We start from the raw sequence: 21,984 nt of genomic DNA, 5'->3' as shown, positions 1-21,984 counted from the left end.
GTTGCAGCATTTGTTTATAGATCAGACAGGGCTGACCAGGAGGGTAGCTGTGGAGCTGCTGGACAAGATGAACAACCCTGACAACCACCAACACTTCTCTGAGGTGGACGACGATGACCTGGAGGTAAATAACTAACCACAGCCCTGTCTGTCCTGCCTGTCCCGTCTGTTCTGTCTGTCTCTGTCTGTCTCTAAAATGGCTCCCTATTCCCCAATATACAGTGCATCCCTATAACTCTCTGTCTCTCTCACCTTTATGACATTGTTTACACTTGTGGTGTTATGTATTTACAGTGCTTTCCGGAAACTATTCAGACCCTTTCACTTTTTCCACATTTTGTCAATCAATCAATCAATCAATAAAATGTATTTATAAAGCCCTTCTTACGTCAGCTGATGTCACAAAGTGCTGTACAGAAACCCAGCCTAAAACCCCAAACAGCAAGCAATGCAGGTGTAGAAGCACGGTGGCTAGGAAAAACTCCCTAGAAAGGCCAGAACCTAGGAAGAAACCTAGAGAGGAACCAGGCTATGAGGGGTGGCCAGTCCTCTTCTGGCTGTGCCGGGTAGAGAGGAACCAGGCTATGAGGGGTGGCCAGTCCTCTTCTGGCTGTGCTGGGTAGATAGGAACCAGGCTATGAGGGGTGGCCAGTCCTCTTCTGGCTGTGCCGGGTAGAGAGGAACCAGGCTATGAGGGGTGGCCAGTCCTCTTCTGGCTGTGCTGGGTAGAGAGGAACCAGGCTATGAGGGGTGGCCAGTCCTCTTCTGGCTGTGCCGTGTAGAGAGGAACCAGGCTATGAGGGGTGGCCAGTCCTCTTCTGGCTGTGCTGGGTAGAGAGGAACCAGGCTATGAGGGGTGGCCAGTCCTCTTCTGGCTGTGCTGGGTAGAGAGGAACCAGGCTATGAGGGGTGGCCAGTCCTCTTCTGGCTGTGCCGTTAAGCTATAGCCTGTTTCTAAAATTGATTTTAAAAAATACTCAGCAATCTATAAACACAATACCCCATAATGACAAAGCGAAAACAGGTTTTTAGAATTGTTTTCAAATGTATAAAAAATGTAAAACATAAATATTTTATTGACATAAGTATTCAGACCTTTGCTATGAGACTCGAAATTGAGCTCATCTTGTTTCCATTGATCATCCTTGAGATGTTTCTACAACTTGATTGAAGTCCACCTGTCGTAAATTCAATTGATTGGACATGATTTGGAAAAGCACACACCCGTCTATATAAGGTCCCACAGTTGATAGTGAAGGAATTGTCAGTTGAGCTCCAAGACCGGATTGTGGTAACGCACAGATCTGGAGAAAGGTACCAAAACATTTCTGCAGCACTGAAGGTCCCCAAGAACACAGTGGCCTCCATCATTCTTAAATGGAAGAAGTTTGGAACCACCAAGACTCTTCCTAGAGCTGGCCGCCCGGCCAAACTGAGAAATCGGGGGAAAAGGGCCTTGGTCAGGGAGGTGACCAAGAACCCGATGGTCACTCTGACAGAGCTCCAGAGTTCCTCTGTGGAGATGGGCAACCATCTCTGCAGCACTCCACCAATCAGGCCTTTATGTTAGTGGCCAGACGGAAGCCACTCCTCAGTAAAAGGTACATGACAGCCCACTTGCCAAAAGGCACCTAAAGGACTCTGACCATGAGGAACAAGATTCTCTGGTCTGATGAAACCAAGATTTAACTCTTTGGCCTGAATGCCAATCGTCATGTCTGGAGGAAACCTGGCACCATCCCTACGGTGAAGCATGGTGGTGGTAGCATCATGCTGTGGGGATGTTTTTCAGCGGCAGGGAGACTAGTCAGGATCGAGGGAAAGATTAACAGAGCAAAGTTCAGAGATATCCTTGATGAAAATGTGCTCCAGAGCGTTCATGACCTCAGACTGGGGTGAAGGTTCACCTTCCAACAGGACAACAAACTTAAGCACACAGCCAAGACAACGCAGGAGTGGCTTCGCGACAAGTCTCTGAATGTCCTTGAGTGGCCCAGCCAGAGCCCAGACTTGAACCCGACCTGTAAATAGCTGTGCAGCGTCACTCCTCATCCAACCTGACAGAGCTTGAGAGGATCTACAGAGAAGAATGGGAGAAACTCCCCAAATACAGCTGTGCCAAGCTTGTAGTGTCATACCCAAGAAATGTGAATGTGCTAGTTTATTATAATTTCTAAAAACCTGTTTTTGCTTTGACATTATGGGGTATTGTTTGTCGATTGATGAGGGAAAACATTCATTTTATAGTAAGGCTGTAATGTAACAGAATGTGGAAAAAGTCAAGGGGTCTGAATACTTTACGAATGCACTGTGTATATTCCTTCACTTTGAAACATATCTGTCTACTCTTTCTTCCCCTCCCTCCTCAGCCTCTTTCAGCAGTGAGACACACTATCCGTTCCATCAACAAACACCCCAGACCAGAGAGAACTCATTCAGAGATCAGCTGTAAGTAACAGCAGCCACTCTCCTCCTATCCTCCCCTCTATCTCCTCCTCTGGTCTTGTCCTCCTCTGCTCCTCTATCTCCTCCTCCTCCGGTCCTCTTCTCCTCTTCTCCTCTGGTCCTCTTCTCCTCTCTCCTCTGGTCCTCTTCTCCTCTCTCCTCCGGTCCTCTTCTCCTCTTCTCCTCCGGTCCTCTTCTCCTCTTCTCCTCTGGTCCTCTTCTCCTCTTCTCCTCTGGTCCTCTTCTCCTCTCTCCTCTGGTCCTCTTCTCCTCTCTCCTCTGGTCCTCTTCTCCTCTCTCCTCCGGTCCTCTTCTCCTCTTCTCCTCCGGTCCTCTTCTCCTCTTCTCCTCTTCTCCTCTTCTCCTCTGGTCCTCTTCTCCTCTTCTCCTCTGGTCCTCTTCTCCTCTCTCCTCTGGTCCTCTTCTCCTCTCTCCTCTGGTCCTCTTCTCCTCCTCCTCCGGTCCTCTTCTCCTCTTCTCCTCCGGTCCTCTTCTCCTCTTCTCCTGCGGTCCTCTTCTCCTCTTCTCCTCTCTCCTCTGGTCCTCTTCTCCTCTCTCCTCTGGTCCTCTTCTCCTCTCTCCTCTGGTCCTCTTCTCCTCTCTCCTCTGGTCCTCTTCTCCTCTGGTCCTCTTCTCCTCTCTCCTCTGGTCCTCTTCTCCTCTCTCCTCTGGTCCTCTTCTCCTCTCTCCTCTGGTCCTCTTCTCCTCTCTCCTCTGGTCCTCTTCTCCTCTCTCCTCTGGTCCTCTTCTCCTCTCTCCTCTGGTCCTCTTCTCCTCTCTCCTCTGGTCCTCTTCTCCTCTCTCCTCTGGTCCTCTTCTCCTCTCTCCTCTGGTCCTCTTCTCCTCTGGTCCTCTGGTCCTCTTCTCCTCTGGTCCTCTTCTCCTCTGGTCCTCTTCTCCTCTTCTCCTCTGGTCCTCTTCTCTCTCCTCTGGTCCTCTTCTCCTCTCTCTGGTCCTCTTCTCCTCTCTCCTCTGGTCCTCTTCTCCTCTCTCCTCTGGTCCTCTTCTCCTCTCTCCTCTGGTCCTCCTCTCCCTCAGCGATTATCTGTCAACATCCCACAGTATCTAGACAGGAACACCCACCCCCTTGTCCCTAGCCGACCAGTTGAATTAGTCAGAGCTCTGAATTGCTCTCCCATTGGCTGGTGTGTCTCTCCTGCTGGGGCGGGCCATGGTGTTAATCCTGCAGGGCTGGCTCAGAGCCAGGACCCGTGGGAGAGCAGCGGACATGTTGGGTTCAAATACTATTCAACATTTTTCAAATAGTGTTGAACATTTGCTTGATGTCTGCCTAGAGTGCCAGATGGGTGGGAGGTTCTCATTACTTTACACCAGACACACTGCAATGGATTTCTGTCCTAAAAATCTGTTGGGGTGTTGGAGATGACATGCATGTCTGTTCTACCAAATATATTCCCAAATAAGCATGTTCTCAAATATTTAATTTTCTCTGTTACGCTGTGTGAACTGACATGGCTGATTGTTTGGACACTCCCATGTTCGTATAACTGGAATTTCACACACAGTTTTGAGAAATAACTTGAAATCAGAGTTTGATTATTTGTTATGTTGTATTTTTTTATTTTTTTTCATTTGGTCAAGTTTGTTTCACATTTGTCAAATGAACAAAAATTCCTGAACATAACTACATGTCCATGCAAGTCATTAGTTTATTGGCCAAAAATGCTAATTTATGATGATCATGAAGCATCACTTGTCCCAATCTTCATAACACTTTCGCTTTGGTTTCCAACAACATGAGGGAGGAAATGGCACAATAGCTGCTCTAACTGCAACATGAATAGTCTATAACCCTTCTCCCCTAACCATGAATAGTCTATAACCCTTCTCCCCTAACCATGAATAGTCTATAACCCTTCTCCCCCTAACCATGAATAGTCTATAACCCTTCTCCCCCTAACCATGAATAGTCTATAACCCTTCTCCCCCTAACCATGAATAGTCTATAACCCTCCTCCCCTAACCATGAATAGTCTATAACCCTTCTCCCCTAACCATGAATAGTCTATAACCCTCCTCCCCCTAACCATGAATAGTCTATAACCCTTCTCCCCTAACCATGAATAGTCTATAACCCTCCTCCCCTAACCATGAATAGTCTATAACCCTCCTCCCCCTAACCATGAATAGTCTATAACCCTCCTCCCCCTAACCATGAATAGTCTATAACCCTTCTCCCCTAACCATGAATAGTCTATAACCCTCCTCCCCTAACCATGAATAGTCTATAACCCTTCTCCCCCTAACCATGAATAGTCTATAACCCTTCTCCCCCTAACCATGAATAGTCTATAACCCTTCTCCCCCTAACCATGAATAGTCTATAACCCTCCTCCCCTAACCATGAATAGTCTATAACCCTTCTCCCCCTAACCATGAATAGTCTATAACCCTTCTCCCCCTAACCATGAATAGTCTATAACCCTCCTCCCCCTAACCATGAATAGTCTATAAACCTTCTCCCCCTAACCATGAATAGTCTATAACCCTTCTCCTCTAACCATGAATAGTCTATAACCCTTCTCCCCCTAACCATGAATAGTCTATAACCCTCCTCCCCCTAACCATGAATAGTCTATAACCCTTCTCCCCCTAACCATGAATAGTCTATAACCCCTTCTCCCCTAACCATGAATAGTCTATAACCCTTCTCCCCCTAACCATGAATAGTCTATAACCCTTCTCCCCCTAACCATGAATAGTCTATAACCCTTCTCCCCCTAACCATGAATAGTCTATAACCCTTCTCCCCCTAACCATGAATAGTCTATAACCCTTCTCCCCTAACCATGAATAGTCTATAACCCTTCTCCCCCTAACCATGAATAGTCTATAACCCTTCTCCCCCTAACCATGAATAGTCTATAACCCTCCTCCCCTAACCATGAATAGTCTATAACCCTTCTCCCCCTAACCATGAATAGTCTATAACCCTTCTCCCCCTAACCATGAATAGTCTATAACCCTCCTCCCCCTAACCATGAATAGTCTATAAACCTTCTCCCCCTAACCATGAATAGTCTATAACCCTTCTCCCCTAACCATGAATAGTCTATAACCCTTCTCCCCCTAACCATGAATAGTCTATAACCCTCCTCCCCTAACCATGAATAGTCTATAACCCTTCTCCTCTAACCATGAATTGTCTATAACCCTCCTCCCCCTAACCATGAATAGTCTATAACCCTTCTCCCCCTAACCATGAATAGTCTATAACCCTCCTCCCCTAACCATGAATAGTCTATAACCCTTCTCCCCTAACCATGAATAGTCTATAACCCTTCTCCCCCTAACCATGAATAGTCTATAAACCTTCTCCCCTAACCATGAATAGTCTATAACCCTTCTCCCCTAACCATGAATAGTCTATAACCCTTCTCCCCCTAACCATGAATAGTCTATAACCCTCCTCCCCCTAACCATGAATAGTCTATAAACCTTCTCCTCTAACCATGAATAGTCTATAACCCTTCTCCCCCTAACCATGAATAGTCTATAACCCTTCTCCCCTAACCATGAATAGTCTATAACCCTTCTCCCCCTAACCATGAATAGTCTATAAACCTTCTCCCCTAACCATGAATAGTCTATAACCCTTCTCCCCCTAACCATGAATAGTCTATAACCCTTCTCCCCCTAACCATAAATAGTCTATAACCCTTCTCCCCCTAACCATGAATAGTCTATAACCCTCCTCCCCTAACCATGAATAGTCTATAACCCTTCTCCCCCTAACCATGAATAGTCTATAACCCCTCCTCCCCCTAACCATGAATAGTCTATAACCCTTCTCCCCCTAACCATGAATAGTCTATAACCCTTCTCCCCCTAACCATGAATAGTCTATAACCCTTCTCCCCTAACCATGAATAGTCTATAACCCTTCTCCCCCTAACCATGAATAGTCTATAACCCTTCTCCCCTAACCATGAATAGTCTATAACCCTTCTCCCCCTAACCATGAATAGTCTATAACCCTTCTCCCCTAACCATGAATAGTCTATAACCCCTTCTCCCCTATCCATGAATAGTCTATAACCCCTCCTCCCCCTAACCATGAATAGTCTATAACCCCTCCTCCCCCTAACCATGAATAGTCTATAACTCTTCTCCCCCTAACCATGAATAGTCTATAACCCTTCTCCCCCTAACCATGAATAGTCTATAACCCTTCTCCTCTAACCATGAATAGTCTATAACCCTTCTCCCCCTAACCATGAATAGTCTATAACCCTTCTCCTCTAACCATGAATAGTCTATAACCCTTCTCCCCCTAACCATGAATAGTCTATAACCCTTCTCCCCCTAACCATGAATAGTCTATAACCCGTCTCCCCTAACCATGAATAGTCTATAACCCTTCTCCCCCTAACCATGAATAGTCTATAACCCTTCTCCCCTAACCATGAATAGTCTATAACCCTTCTCCCCTAACCATGAATAGTCTATAACCCTTCTCCCCTAACCATGAATAGTCTATAACCCTTCTCCCCCTAACCATGAATAGTCTATAACCCTTCTCCCCCTAACCATGAATAGTCTATAACCCTTCTCCCCTAACCATGAATAGTCTATAACCCTTCTCCCCCTAACCATGAATAGTCTATAACCCTTCTCCCCTAACCATGAATAGTCTATAACCCTTCTCCCCCTAACCATGAATAGTCTATAACCCTTCTCCCCCTAACCATGAATAGTCTATAACCCTTCTCCCCTATCCATGAATAGTCTATAACCCCTCCTCCCCCTAACCATGAATAGTCTATAACCCCTCCTCCCCCTAACCATGAATAGTCTATAACTCTTCTCCCCCTAACCATGAATAGTCTATAACCCTTCTCCCCCTAACCATGAATAGTCTATAACCCTTCTCCTCTATCCATGAATAGTCTATAACCCCTCCTCCCCCTAACCATGAATAGTCTATAACCCCTCCTCCCCTAACCATGAATTGTCTATATTCAGTAGTCTATAACCCTGATAGGACTATACACCCGTCTTCCCCAATCTGCATAAATGCACAGCTACTCACAGACTGTTTCAGAGATCTCAAGTTATGATACCTCGTGCATTTCATCACATACCTCGTGCATTTCATCACATACCTCGTGAATTTCATCACATACCTCGTGCATTTCATCACATACCTCGCAGTCAAAAACCAATAATACTGTGCGCCTCTGGTTCTTTTCCTGGGTTTGATCCGGACCTCGTTCTCACCTGCAGCAAACTGCACCACGGGACAAATTGAAACCGCTGTGCATTGTTTAGTGTGCTCCCGAGTGTGGATAGTGTTCACACCAGTCCAAAATAACCAAACTAAGGGGCTAAACACACAAAGAAAAGCCCCCTTAAACAGTAAAAGCTTCCATAAACATTCTGACGCTCAACTCAGACAGCGGCGTGTAGTCTACTGTAACCTACTGTACGCTCAACTCAGACAGCAGCGTGTAGCCTACTGTACGCTCAACTCAGACAGCGGCGTGTAGCCTACTGTAACCTACTGTACGCTCAACTCAGACAGCGGCGTGTAGCCTACTGTAACCTACTATACGCTCAACTCAGACAGCGGCGTGTAGCCTACTGTAACCTACTGTACGCTCAACTCAGACAGCAGCGTGTAGCCTACTGTACGCTCAACTCAGACAGCGGCGTGTAGCCTACTGTAACCTACTGTACGCTCAACTCAGACAGCGGCGTGTAGCCTACTGTAACCTACTGTACGCTCAACTCAGACAGCAGCGTGTAGCCTACTGTAGCCTACTGTAACCTACTGTACGCTCAACTCAGACAGCAGCGTGTAGCCTACTGTACGCTCAACTCAGACAGCAGCGTGTAGCCTACTGTACGCTCAACTCAGACAGCGGCGTGTAGCCTACTGTAACCTACTGTACGCTCAACTCAGACAGCAGCGTGTAGCCTACTGTAGCCTACTGTAACCTACTGTACGCTCAACTCAGACAGCAGCGTGTAGCCTACTGTACGCTCAACTCAGACAGCAGCGTGTAGCCTACTGTAGCCTACTATACGCTCAACTCAGACAGCGGCGTGTCTTTTCCTACTGTAGCCTACTGTAGCCTACTGTAGCCTACTGTACGCTCAACTCAGACAGCAGCGTGTAGCCTACTGTAGACTACTGTAGCCTACTATACGCTCAACTCAGACAGCGGCGTGTAGCCTACTGTAGCCTACTGTACGCTCAACTCAGACAGAGGCGATGTCGACTACTCTAGCCTACTGTAGCCTACTGTACGTTCAACTCAGACAGAGGCGTGTAGCCTACTGTAGCCTACTGCACGCTCAACTCAGATAGTGCACTACTTTAGACCAGAGACATATGGGGCTCCCGAGTGGCGCAGCGGTCTAAGGCACTTCAACTCAGTGTAAAGGGTGTCACTACAGTCCCTGGTTTTGAATCCAGGCTGTATCACATCCGGCCGTAGTGGTACCAGCGGTACCACCTGGCTCTGTCCGACAGTACCGAGGATCAAAGCGTTAACCTTCATTAACTAAACCTTGTTTCATCATGTTGCCGTCGGAAAACTAAAGCCCAGTTCAAAGACAGCGTCCTTCCTTGAAATAATCACTGACTTGACATGACTGAGGTAGGGGAAAGCTTTGTGAAGGAAGCATTCGAACAAGGCATGTCCCAAATGGATCTGTATTCCACCAGAGAACCTTGGTTGAAAGTGATGCACTCTATCGGGTGCCATTTTGGGACTCACATAGTGCCTGAATGTGAGATCCTAATTAACGGAGAGAGCCTGGCCTTGTGTTGATGGCTCTGGTTTGAAGTTTCCCCCATGTACAGATCTAGGATGAGTTTCCCCTCACCACAACCTAACCTCAACCGTTAGTTGGAGAAATGCGAAACTGGTCTAAGATCAGTCGGTGTCTTAAAGGGTTTACTCAGTGTTACCCTACTCCGTGTTGATGCATTTAAGGATACTGGTATGGTTTGTTGTGATGGTTGGAGTGTTGGGATCTGGCTCCCCCTACTGACTGGAGTGTGTAATGTCTCAATGCTACTTCAAGCCTTCTTCTCTCCTCCACAGTTGATAAAGTGAAGTTTGAACCTCCACTGAGGAAGGAAACAGAGGCTCACACTGAAATGGTGAATATATTTAATATTACATAAGCAATTTCATTGGTTATTTGTAATTTTACATCTCTTTCCCGTACTGTTTATCAGCCGTATTTCTCTCATACGTTGGTCAGGAAGTGATTTGTAAATTCCCTCAAATAAAAGGAATAATGTGAGTGCGTCCAAAATGCCCCCTATAGTGGAAGTACTTTTGACTAGGGTATGGGGTGCCATTTCAGATTCAGCCTGCATTGACTCTGTACCGGTACCCCCTGTATATTGCATCGCTATTGTTATTTTACTGCTGCTCTTTAATTATTTCTTACTGGTTTACTGGTGCTTTTCTTAACTGCATTGTTGGTGAAGGGCTTGTATGTAAGCATTTCACTGTAAGGTCCTGTTTCACTGTAACACCTGTTTTATTTACAAGAGCCTTTGTCAAAGGTAGTTCACTACTATATAGGGTGCCATTTTCTCCACTGCCCTGGTGTTATGGAACTAACTGTCTTGTTTGTTAGGATGTGACTAAACAGAGTGACTTCCCCTCCCCCTGGAGCCCATTCGCAGAGGGAGGCATCACGACCAGGTAAGAACCGTGGTAACCGTCGTCATGGGAACGCCTCCGTTATGGCTCCAGGCTTCTGTTTTAGCTGGCCGGGCTGTCTCCTGTCTTTTCTGGTCCAATGGGAGTCTGCCTGGGACTACTGAATTACACAGTGGTTACACCGTGGTTAAGCAAAAAATGGAATGGCTCTCTCTGCACTTAAAAATATGTCAAATAAAGCTAGATTAACCAAAAAATAGGTTTTATTTATATATATAATATTTTAAAAAATTTTGTTAAATTTTTTACATTAATTACGGACTCATTACATTTTTGTATTACATTTTTGTCTGGTTTTACGCACCCAACAAAATGTTTTTTAAGAGAGTGTGATGGTTCCTCTTGATTAGACCATGGGTACACAGGACAGAGCGAGAGCCCTGGCATTAGTAACCAATACCTTTTAGTAATCAATACCTCTGTAAATAATCTACTCTGCTCAAGCTTTCTATTTTTCCGGGGTTTTTTTTCTTCATGTCTTTTATAGGTGTTGAGTAGGATTTAAACTTGACTGAGTTTTGTTGTGTGAATCATTTAGTGAAACCTCACTACTTCACCTGGCTGTGAGACTAGCCCACACTACAGGGATCATTCCATGGAGGGTCAAGGGGCTGCATGTCTTTTATTCTCCCTTGTACTTGATTGATCAGGGACTGTATCCATAAAGCTTCTTACGCTAAGAGTCCTCGTCTAGGACCAGTTTTCCCCTTTAGATCATAATGAATGTGATTATATGGACAGTGTGGGATCTGATCCTAGTTCATAATGAATGAGATTATATGGACAGCGTGCGATCTGATCCTAGATCATAATGAATGAGATTATATGGACAGTGTGGGATCTCATCCTAGTTCATAATGAATGAGATTATATGGACAGTGTGGGATCTGATCCTAGTTCATAATGAATGAGATTATATGGACAGCGTGGGACCTGATCCTAGATCATAATGAATGAGATTATATGGACAGCGTGGGACCTGATCACAATGAATGAGATTATATGGACAGCGTGGGATTTGATCATAATGAATGAGATTATATGGACAGCGTGGGACCTGATCATAATGAATGAGATTATATGGACAGCATGGGATCTGATCATAATGAATGAGATTATATGGACAGCGTGGGATCTGATCATAATGAATGAGATTATATGGACAGCGTGGGATCTGATCATAATGAATGAGATTATATGGACAGCTTGGGATCTGATCCTAGATCATAATGAATGAGATTATATGGACAGCGTGGGATCTGATCATAATGAATGAGATTATATGGACAGCGTGGGATCTGATCATAATGAATGAGATTATATGGACAGCTTGGGATCTGATCCTAGATCATAATGAATGAGATTATTTGGACAGCGTGGGACCTGATCATAATGAATGAGATTATATGGACAGCTTGGGACCTGATCCTAGATCATAATGAATGAGATTATATGGACAGCGTGGGACCTGATCATAATGAATGAGATTATATGGACAGCGTGGGACCTGATCATAATGAATGAGATTATATGGACAGCGTGGGATCTGATCCTGGATTAGCACTCCTACACTGAAACGCTTTATGAATACAGGCTCAGGTCACTGATTAGTCCCCTCACCTTTTTATCTAGATCTTAATTGTACCCAAATTGAAAAGAAATGACTAAATATATACTAAATACCTTCATGGAATGAATTTGACACCCCTGGACTAACCTGTTTCAAATCACCTCAGTTTGTGTGGAGCTAGCTACCCTGTTCTCTTCTCAAAGCATGACCTTTGACCCTACACGCCCACCTGTCTCCCTGTTTGGCGTGTTGATCAGTGTGTACCTAGTTGTGAAATGGTATTGTCCGTCCATGTGCTTTGACTGTCCTTGTTTCTTTTATTTCTTCTTCTCCTTCCTTCCTTTCTGTTGCTCTCTTCTTCGCCTGTCCTTCCAAAGGAGCCTTCTGAAAAGCGTTGAGGACGAGTTGTTCCAACGGTAACACTAACAACACCCTGTGTATGTTTTCCCCAATGGCACCCTATTCCCTATTTAGTGCACTACCTTTGACCAGAGCCAGCATGAACCCAAGAGGGCCTGGTTAAAAATAGTGCACTATATAGGGAAAAGGGTGCTAATGCGGAGGCTACTTGAGTGTCCTGTGGTAGGATGCCATTGACCCACTCCACTCCACTATCTGTTGTGATGGCAGCCTGGCCGATGGGGTTAAAGGCAGTCGCTGTGTTGTGGCCTGACTGTGTGCTACCCTGTTCCGTTCATACCCATCCTGATGCCCTGCCGTGCTCTAACGTAGCTGTAGAACCAACCAGTCTGTTGTGGACCTGTAAACCCAATCGTTTCAATTCAACAATGTTTTCGGTAACTTTTTCACCAACCTAAATATGCTGCACCGCCCGCGAGTTCTGAAACATTTTCTTGTCTGGCTACTCAACAGGATGTTAAACTAGTTACAGTGGTAGCCTACACACTTAGAACCGACAGGATGTAAACTAGTTACAGTGGTAGCCTACACACTTAGAACCGACAGGATGTAAACTAGTTACAGTGGTAGCCTACACACTTAGAACCAACAGGATGTAAACTAGTTACAGTGGTAGCCTACACACTTAGAACCAACAGGATGTTAACTAGTTACAGTGGTAGCCTACACACTTAGAACCAACAGGATGTTAAACTAGTTAGTGGTAGCCTACACACTTAGAACCAACAGGATGTTAAACTAGTTAGTGGTAGCCTACACACTTAGAACCAACAGGATGTTAACTAGTTACAGTGGTAGCCTACACACTTAGAACCAACAGGATGTTAACTAGTTACAGTGGTAGCCTACACACTTAGAACCAACAATGTTAAACTAGTTAGTGGTAGCCTACACACTTAGAACCAACAGGATGTAAACTAGTTACAGTGGTAGCCTACACAATTAGAACCAACAATGTTAAACTAGTTAGTGGTAGCCTACACACTTAGAACCAACAGAATGTTAAACTAGTTAGTGGTAGCCTACACACTTAGAACCAACAATGTTAAACTAGTTAGTGGTAGCCTACACACTTAGAACCAACAATGTTAAACTAGTTAGTGGTAGCCTACACACTTAGAACCAACAGAATGTAAAACGAGTTAATGATAGCCTACACACTTAGAACCAACAGATTGTAAAACTAGTTAGTGATAGCCTACACACTTAGAACCAACAGGATGTTAAACTAGTTACAGTGATAGCCTACACACTTAGAACCAACAGGATGTAAACTAGTTACAGTGGTAGCCTACACACTTAGAACCGACAGGATGTAAACTAGTTACAGTGGTAGCCTACACACTTAGAACCAACAGGATGTAAACTAGTTACAGTGGTAGCCTACACACTTAGAACCAACAGGATGTTAACTAGTTACAGTGGTAGCCTACACACTTAGAACCAACAGGATGTTAAACTAGTTAGTGGTAGCCTACACACTTAGAACCAACAGGATGTTAACTAGTTACAGTGGTAGCCTACACACTTAGAACCAACAGGATGTTAACTAGTTACAGTGGTAGCCTACACACTTAGAACCAACAATGTTAAACTAGTTAGTGGTAGCCTACACACTTAGAACCAACAGGATGTAAACTAGTTACAGTGGTAGCCTACACAATTAGAACCAACAATGTTAAACTAGTTAGTGGTAGCCTACACACTTAGAACCAACAGAATGTTAAACTAGTTAGTGGTAGCCTACACACTTAGAACCAACAATGTTAAACTAGTTAGTGGTAGCCTACACACTTAGAACCAACAATGTTAAACTAGTTAGTGGTAGCCTACACACTTAGAACCAACAGAATGTAAAACGAGTTAATGATAGCCTACACACTTAGAACCAACAGATTGTAAAACTAGTTAGTGATAGCCTACACACTTAGAACCAACAGGATGTTAAACTAGTTACAGTGATAGCCTACACACTTAGAACCAACAGGATGTAAACTAGTTACAGTGGTAGCCTACACACTTAGAACCGACAGGATGTAAACTAGTTACAGTGGTAGCCTACACACTTAGAACCAACAGGATGTAAACTAGTTACAGTGGTAGCCTACACACTTAGAACCAACAGGATGTTAACTAGTTACAGTGGTAGCCTACACACTTAGAACCAACAGGATGTTAAACTAGTTAGTGGTAGCCTACACACTTAGAACCAACAGGATGTTAAACTAGTTAGTGGTAGCCTACACACTTAGAACCAACAGGATGTTAACTAGTTACAGTGGTAGCCTACACACTTAGAACCAACAGGATGTTAACTAGTTACAGTGGTAGCCTACACACTTAGAACCAACAATGTTAAACTAGTTAGTGGTAGCCTACACACTTAGAACCAACAGGATGTAAACTAGTTACAGTGGTAGCCTACACAATTAGAACCAACAATGTTAAACTAGTTAGTGGTAGCCTACACACTTAGAACCAACAGAATGTTAAACTAGTTAGTGGTAGCCTACACACTTAGAACCAACAATGTTAAACTAGTTAGTGGTAGCCTACACACTTAGAACCAACAATGTTAAACTAGTTAGTGGTAGCCTACACACTTAGAACCAACAGAATGTAAAACGAGTTAATGATAGCCTACACACTTAGAACCAACAGATTGTAAAACTAGTTAGTGATAGCCTACACACTTAGAACCAACAGGATGTTAAACTAGTTACAGTGGTAGCCTACACACTTAGAACCAACAGGATGTAAAACTAGTTACAGTGGTAGTCTAGACACTTAGAACCAACAATGTTAAACTAGTTAGTGATAGCCTACACACTTAGAACCAACAGGATGTTAAACTAGTTAGTGGTAGCCTACACACTTAGAACCAACAGAATGTTAAACTAGTTAGTGATAGCCTACACACTTAGAACCACAAGAATGTTAAACTAGTTAGTGGTAGCCTACACACTTAGAACCAACAGAATGTTAAACTAGTTAGTGGTAGCCTACACACTTAGAACCAACAGAATGTAAAACTAGTTAGTGGTAGCCTACACACTTAGAACCAACAGAATGTAAAACTAGTTAGTGGTAGTCTACACACTTAGAACCAACAGATTGTAAAACTAGTTAGTGATAGCCTACACACTTAGAACCAACAGGATGTTAAACTAGTTACAGTGGTAGCCTACACACTTAGAACCAACAGGATGTAAACTAGTTACAGTGGTAGTCTACACACTTAGAACCAACAGGATGTAAACTAGTTACAGTGGTAGTCTACACACTTAGAACCAACAGGATGTAAACTAGTTACAGTGGTAGTCTACACACTTAGAACCAACAGGATGTTAAACTAGTTACAGTGGTAGCCTACACACTTAGAACCAACAGGATGTTAAACTAGTTAGTGGTAGCCTACACACTTAGAACCAACAGAATGTTAAACTAGTTAGTGGTAGCCTACACACTTAGAACCAACAGAATGTTAAACTAGTTAGTGATAGCCTACACACTTAGAACCAACAGAATGTAAAACTAGTTAGTGGTAGCCTACACACTTAGAACCAACAGAATGTTAAACTAGTTACAGTGGTAGCCTACACACTTAGAACCAACAGGATGTTAACTAGTTACAGTGGTAGCCTACACACTTAGAACCAACAGAATGTAAAACTAGTTAGTGGTAGCCTACACACTTAGAACCATCAGAATGTTAAACTAGTTAGTGGTAGCCTACACACTTAGAACCAACAGGATGTTAAACTAGTTACAGTGGTAGCCTACACACTTAGAACCAACAGAATGTTAAACTAGTTAGTGGTAGCCTACACACTTAGAACCAACAGAATGTTAAACTAGTTACAGTGGTAGCCTACACACTTAGAACCAACAGAATGTAAAACTAGTTAGTGATAGCCTACACACTTAGAACCAACAGGATGTTAACTAGTTACAGTGGTAGCCTACACACTTAGAACCAACAGGATGTAAACTAGTTACAGTGGTAGTCTACACACTTAGAACCAACAGGATGTAAACTAGTTACAGTGGTAGTCTACACACTTAGAACCAACAGGATGTAAACTAGTTACAGTGGTAGTCTACACACTTAGAACCAACAGGATGTTAAACTAGTTACAGTGGTAGCCTACACACTTAGAACCAACAGGATGTTAAACTAGTTAGTGGTAGCCTACACACTTAGAACCAACAGAATGTTAAACTAGTTAGTGGTAGCCTACACAGTTAGAACCAACAGAATGTTAAACTAGTTACAGTGGTAGCCTACACACTTAGAACCAACAGAATGTAAAACTAGTTAGTGGTAGCCTACACACTTAGAACCAACAGAATGTAAAACTAGTTAGTGGTAGCCTACACACTTAGAACCAACAGATTGTAAAACTAGTTAGTGATAGCCTACACACTTAGAACCAACAGGATGTTAAACTAGTTACAGTGGTAGCCTACACACTTAGAACCAACAGAATGTTAAACTAGTTAGTGGTAGCCTACACACTTAGAACCAACAGAATGTTAAACTAGTTAGTGGTAGCCTACACACTTAGAACCAACAGGATGTAAAACTAGTTACAGTGGTAGCCTACACACTTAGAACCAACAGGATGTAAAACTAGTTAGTGGTAGCCTACACACTTAGAACCAACAGAATGTTAAACTAGTTACAGTGGTAGCCTACACACTTAGAACCAACAGGATGTTAAACTAGTTAGTGGTAGCCTAAACACTTATAACCAACAGGATGTTAAACTAGTTAGTGATAGCCTAGACACTTAGAACCAAAAGGATGTTAAACTAGTTAGTGATAGCCTACACACTTAGAACAACAGAATGTTAAACTAGTTAGTGATAGCCTACACACTTAGAACCAACAGAATGTTAAACTAGTTAGTGATAGCCTAGACACTTAGAACCAACAGAATGTTAAACTAGTTAGTGATAGCCTACACACTTAGAACCAACAGGATGTTAAACTAGTTAGTGATAGCCTACACACTTAGAACCAACAGGATGTTAAACTAGTTAGTGATAGCCTAGACACTTAGAACCAACAGGATGTAAAACTAGTTACAGTGGTAGCCTACACACTTAGAACCAACAGGATGTAAAACTAGTTAGTGGTAGCCTACACACTTAGAACCAACAGGATGTTAAACTAGTTAGTGATAGCCTACACACTTAGAACCAACAGGATGTAAAACTAGTTAGTGATAGCCTAGACACTTAGAACCAAAAGGATGTTAAACTAGTTAGTGATAGCCTACACACTTAGAACAACAGAATGTTAAACTAGTTAGTGATAGCCTACACACTTAGAACCAACAGAATGTTAAACTAGTTACAGTGGTAGTCTAGACACTTAGAACCAACAGAATGTTAAACTAGTTAGTGATAGCCTAGACACTTAGAACCAACAGAATGTTAAACTAGTTAGTGATAGCCTACACACTTAGAACCAACAGGATGTTAAACTAGTTAGTGATAGCCTACACACTTAGAACCAACAGGATGTTAAACTAGTTAGTGGTAGCCTACACACTTAGAACCAACAGGATGTTAAACTAGTTAGTGATAGTCTACACACTTAGAACCAACAGAATGTTAAACTAGTTACAGTGGTAGCCTACACACTTAGAACCAACAGGATGTAAACTAGTTAGTGATAGCCTACACACTTAGAACCAACAGGATGTAAACTAGTTAGTGATAGCCTAGACACTTAGAACCAACAGGATGTAAACTAGTTAGTGATAGCCTACACACTTAGAACCAACAGGATGTTAAACTAGTTAGTGATAGTCTACATACAAGATCAACTGTCTGTTCATCTGTTAAATTCTACTGTGTTGTAAACCGCGCTCCCTTTCAGTAGCCTATCAAATAGACCCAGTTTAAATGAGATGCGCATGGTAAGTTGTAGTAGGCTAACACTTGTTTGGAAATATGAATCTATCATGGCCAGAAAAGATGAGGAATTTATTCTGCAATGGCTATGAAAATATGTATTTCTAAATTAAATATTATTTACTTGAGACGTTAGAAATGACAGTAGGCTATTCAGACGTACAGTCGTTTAAAACATGGACTGTTCTGCCTTTAAACTGTCCTCCGGTTCGCATAAAGCAAAAATACTTCAACTACTTCATCTATTTACTACTGTAAAGTGGGTTCAGTTAAATGAGAGATGGGACGTAGTGTAGGCTACTTCACCAGTATGAAACCATCACTATCTGAAAAGATGAAGAATTTATTCTGCAATGATCATGGAAATAGATGCCTATATCTAACTAGTTTAGAATGCAAAGATTAAATAAATAATAATAATTCACTAACGGTAAATGGAAAAGAGACCTTGGCCTCAGCGTCATTCCTTGTCAAAATAAAGGTGAAAAATTAAATAAAAAATGATTGCATCTTGTTATTATATTTACCTGTTTGTTTTTATGAATTAGCTTGTCATATACCTAATTGCATAAAATGCTAGTCTACTTCCTGCTGCAATGCAATATTTCATCCACTACAAAATACTAGTCTACTTCCTGCTGCAATGCAATACTTCAACCACTACAAAATACTAGTCTACTTCCTGCTGCAATGCAATACTTCAACCACTACAAAATACTAGTCTACTTCCTGCTGCAATGCAATACTTCAACCACTACAAAATACTAGTCTACTTCCTGCTGCAATGCAATATTTCATCCACTACAAAATACTAGTCTACTTCCTGCTGCAATGCAATACTTCAACCACTACAACATACTAGTCTACTTCCTGCTGCAATGCAATACTTCAACCACTACAACATACTAGTCTACTTCCTGCTGCAATGCAATACTTCAACCACTACAAAATACTAGTCTACTTCCTGCTGCAATGCAATACTTCAACCACTACAAAATACTAGTCTACTTCCTGCTGCAATGCAATATTTCATCCACTACAAAATACTAGTCTACTTCCTGCTGCAATGCAATACTTCAACCACTACAAAATACTAGTCTACTTCCTGCTGCAATGCAATACTTCAACCACTACAAAATACTAGTCTACTTCCTGCTGCAATGCAATACTTCAACCACTACAAAATACTAGTCTACTTCCTGCTGCAATGCAATACTTCAACCACTACAAAATACTAGTCTACTTCCTGCTGCAATGCAATACTTCAACCACTACAAAATACTAGTCTACTTCCTGCTGCAATGCAATACTTCAACCACTACAAAATACTAGTCTACTTCCTGCTGCAATGCAATACTTCAACCACTACAAAATACTAGTCTACTTCCTGCTGCAATGCAAGACTTCAACCACTACAAAATACTAGTCTACTTCCTGCTGCAATGCAAGACTTCAACCACTACAAAATACTAGTCTACTTCCTGCTGCAATGCAATACTTCAACCACTACAAACTGTGTGTACGCATGGTCTAAAGTTTGCGGAAACCTAAGCACATTCTCACGTCAAGTTACATTTTAATAAATGCCAACTTTTCTGTGAACTGGCGCGCTCATGTTTTGGGGTATATTTTGTACATACGCAACATGTATAAATAAGGCCCCAGGCTCCTATTCTCTCTGAGTCACAGAGGCCCCAGGCTCCTATTCTCTCTGAGTCACAGAGGCCCCAGGCTCCTATTCTCTCTGAGGAACGAGTCATTTACTTCATAAGCATCATCATGGAAGCCAGGGTTGGGCTCAATTCCAGTCAGTTCAGGAAGTACACTGACATCCCAATTCTCTTCAATGCTTTTCGATTAGGAAAATTTTGATTTGGAATTTGGTTTACTTTCTGAATTGAAATGGAATTGACCCCAACCCTGGTGGTAACATTATACCCCCCCAGCCCTGACCTCCCTGTGCCTCCTCTCTCTGACCTCCCTGTTCCTCCTCTCTCTCTGACCTCCCTGTTCCTCCTCTCTCTCTGACCTCCCTGTTCCTCCTCTCTCTCTGACCTCCCTGTTCCTCCTCTCTCTCTCTGACCTCCCTGTTCCTCCCCTCCCTGACCTCCCTGTTCCTCCTCTCTCTCTGACCTCCCTGTTCCTCCCCTCTCTCTGACCTCCCTGTTCCTCCTCTCTCTCTGACCTCCCTGTTCCTCCTCTCTCTCTGACCTCCCTGTTCCTCCTCTCTCTCTGACCTCCCTGTTCCTCCTCTCTCTCTGACCTCCCTGTTCCTCCTCTCTCTCTGACCTCCCTGTTCCTCCTCTCTCTCTGACCTCCCTGTTCCTCCCCTCTCTCTGACCTCCCTGTTCCTCCTCTCTCTCTGACCTCCCTGTTCCTCCCCTCTCTCTGACCTCCCTGTTCCTCCTCTCTCTCTCTGATCTGTCATTCTCTCTGTCTTCCCCCAGGGGACATATGGCCCATCTGGAGGACGCCTTTGAAGATGTGGAGCTGTAAGTGCTACACACACACACACACACACACACACACACACACACACACACACACACACACACACACACACACACACACACACACACACACACATATCCCCTGCCTGACTGTCTGGTCTTCTCCAATTCTAGGTCGACCCTCAAGCATGGAATCCCACCACCTCTACCGCCAAAGGTAAATCCTTATTCACTGCATATACTGGGGTTTCGACATATACTGGGGTTTCGACATATACTGGGGTCTCATACTGGGGTCTCATACTGGGGTTTCAATATATACTGGGGTTTCGACACATACTGGGGTTTCATACTGGGGTTTCAACATATACTGGGGTTTCATCACATACTGGGGTTTCATACTGGGGTTTCAACATATACTGGGGTTTCAACATATACTGGGGTTTCATACTGGGGTTTCAACATATACTGGGGTTTCAATATAAACTGGGGTTTCAATATAAACTGGGGTTTCAACATATACTGGGGTTTCATACTGGGGTTTCAATATATACTGGGGTTTCAATATATACTGGGGTTTCAACATATACTGGGGTTTCAACATATACTCGGGTTTCAATATAAACTGGGGTTTCAACATATACTGGGGTTTCAATATATACTGGGGTTTCATACTGGGGTTTCATACTGGGGTTTCATACTGGGGTTTCAACATATACTGGGGTTTCAATATAAACTGGGGTTTCATCATAAACTGGGGTTTCAACATATACTGGGGTTTCAACATATACTGGGGTTTCAACATATACTGGGGTTTCAACATATACTGGGGTTTCAACATATACTGGGGTTTCAACATATACTGGGGTTTCAACATATACTGGGGTTTCAATATAAACTGGGGTTTCAACATATACTGGGGTTTCAACATATACTGGGGTTACAACATATACTGGGGTTACAACATATACTGGGGTTTCATCACATACTGGGGTTACAACATATACTGGGGTTTCAATATAAACTGGGGTTTCAACATATACTGGGGTTTCAATATATACTGGGGTTTCAATATATACTGGGGTTTCAACATATACTGGGGTTTCATACTGGGGTTTCAATATAAACTGGGGTTTCAACATATACTGGGGTTTCAATATAAACTGGGGTTTCATCATAAACTGGGGTTGCAACATATACTGGGGTTTCATACTGGGGTTTCAATATATACTGGGGTTTCAACATATACTGGGGTTTCAACATATACTGGGGTTTCAACATATACTGGGGTTTCAACATATACTGGGGTTTCAACATATACTGGGGTTTCATCATATACTGGGGTTTCATCATAAACTGGGGTTTCATACTGGGGTTTCAACATATACTGGGGTTTTTACTGGGGTTTCAATATATACTGGGGTTTCAACATATACTGGGGTTTCATCATATACTGGGGTTTCAA

At 43.1% G+C, this 21,984-nt stretch overlaps 1 protein-coding gene across 3 annotated transcripts in view; it reads left to right on the top strand.

The window, feature by feature from the left end:
* Positions 1 to 21,984, top strand: part of map4k5 (mitogen-activated protein kinase kinase kinase kinase 5) — a 119,693-nt gene that overhangs the window by 31,168 nt on the left and 66,541 nt on the right. For all 3 annotated transcript variants that reach the window (XM_045709476.2, XM_045709553.2, XM_082960638.1), the window contains 6 exons: positions 8 to 124; positions 2,370 to 2,448; positions 9,522 to 9,580; positions 10,069 to 10,136; positions 20,517 to 20,561; positions 20,694 to 20,736. In XM_045709476.2, coding sequence (XP_045565432.1) covers positions 8 to 124; positions 2,370 to 2,448; positions 9,522 to 9,580; positions 10,069 to 10,136; positions 20,517 to 20,561; positions 20,694 to 20,736 — 411 coding nt within the window. The remainder of the gene's footprint in view (positions 1 to 7; positions 125 to 2,369; positions 2,449 to 9,521; positions 9,581 to 10,068; positions 10,137 to 20,516; positions 20,562 to 20,693; positions 20,737 to 21,984) is intronic.

This window comes from Salmo salar, chromosome 01, assembly GCF_965601325.2.
Source record: "Salmo salar chromosome 01, fSalSal1, whole genome shotgun sequence".
Taxonomy (NCBI): domain Eukaryota; kingdom Metazoa; phylum Chordata; class Actinopteri; order Salmoniformes; family Salmonidae; genus Salmo; species Salmo salar.
The sequence above is the reverse complement of the archived record's forward strand: the minus strand, read 5'-3'. Positions and strand labels throughout refer to the sequence as shown.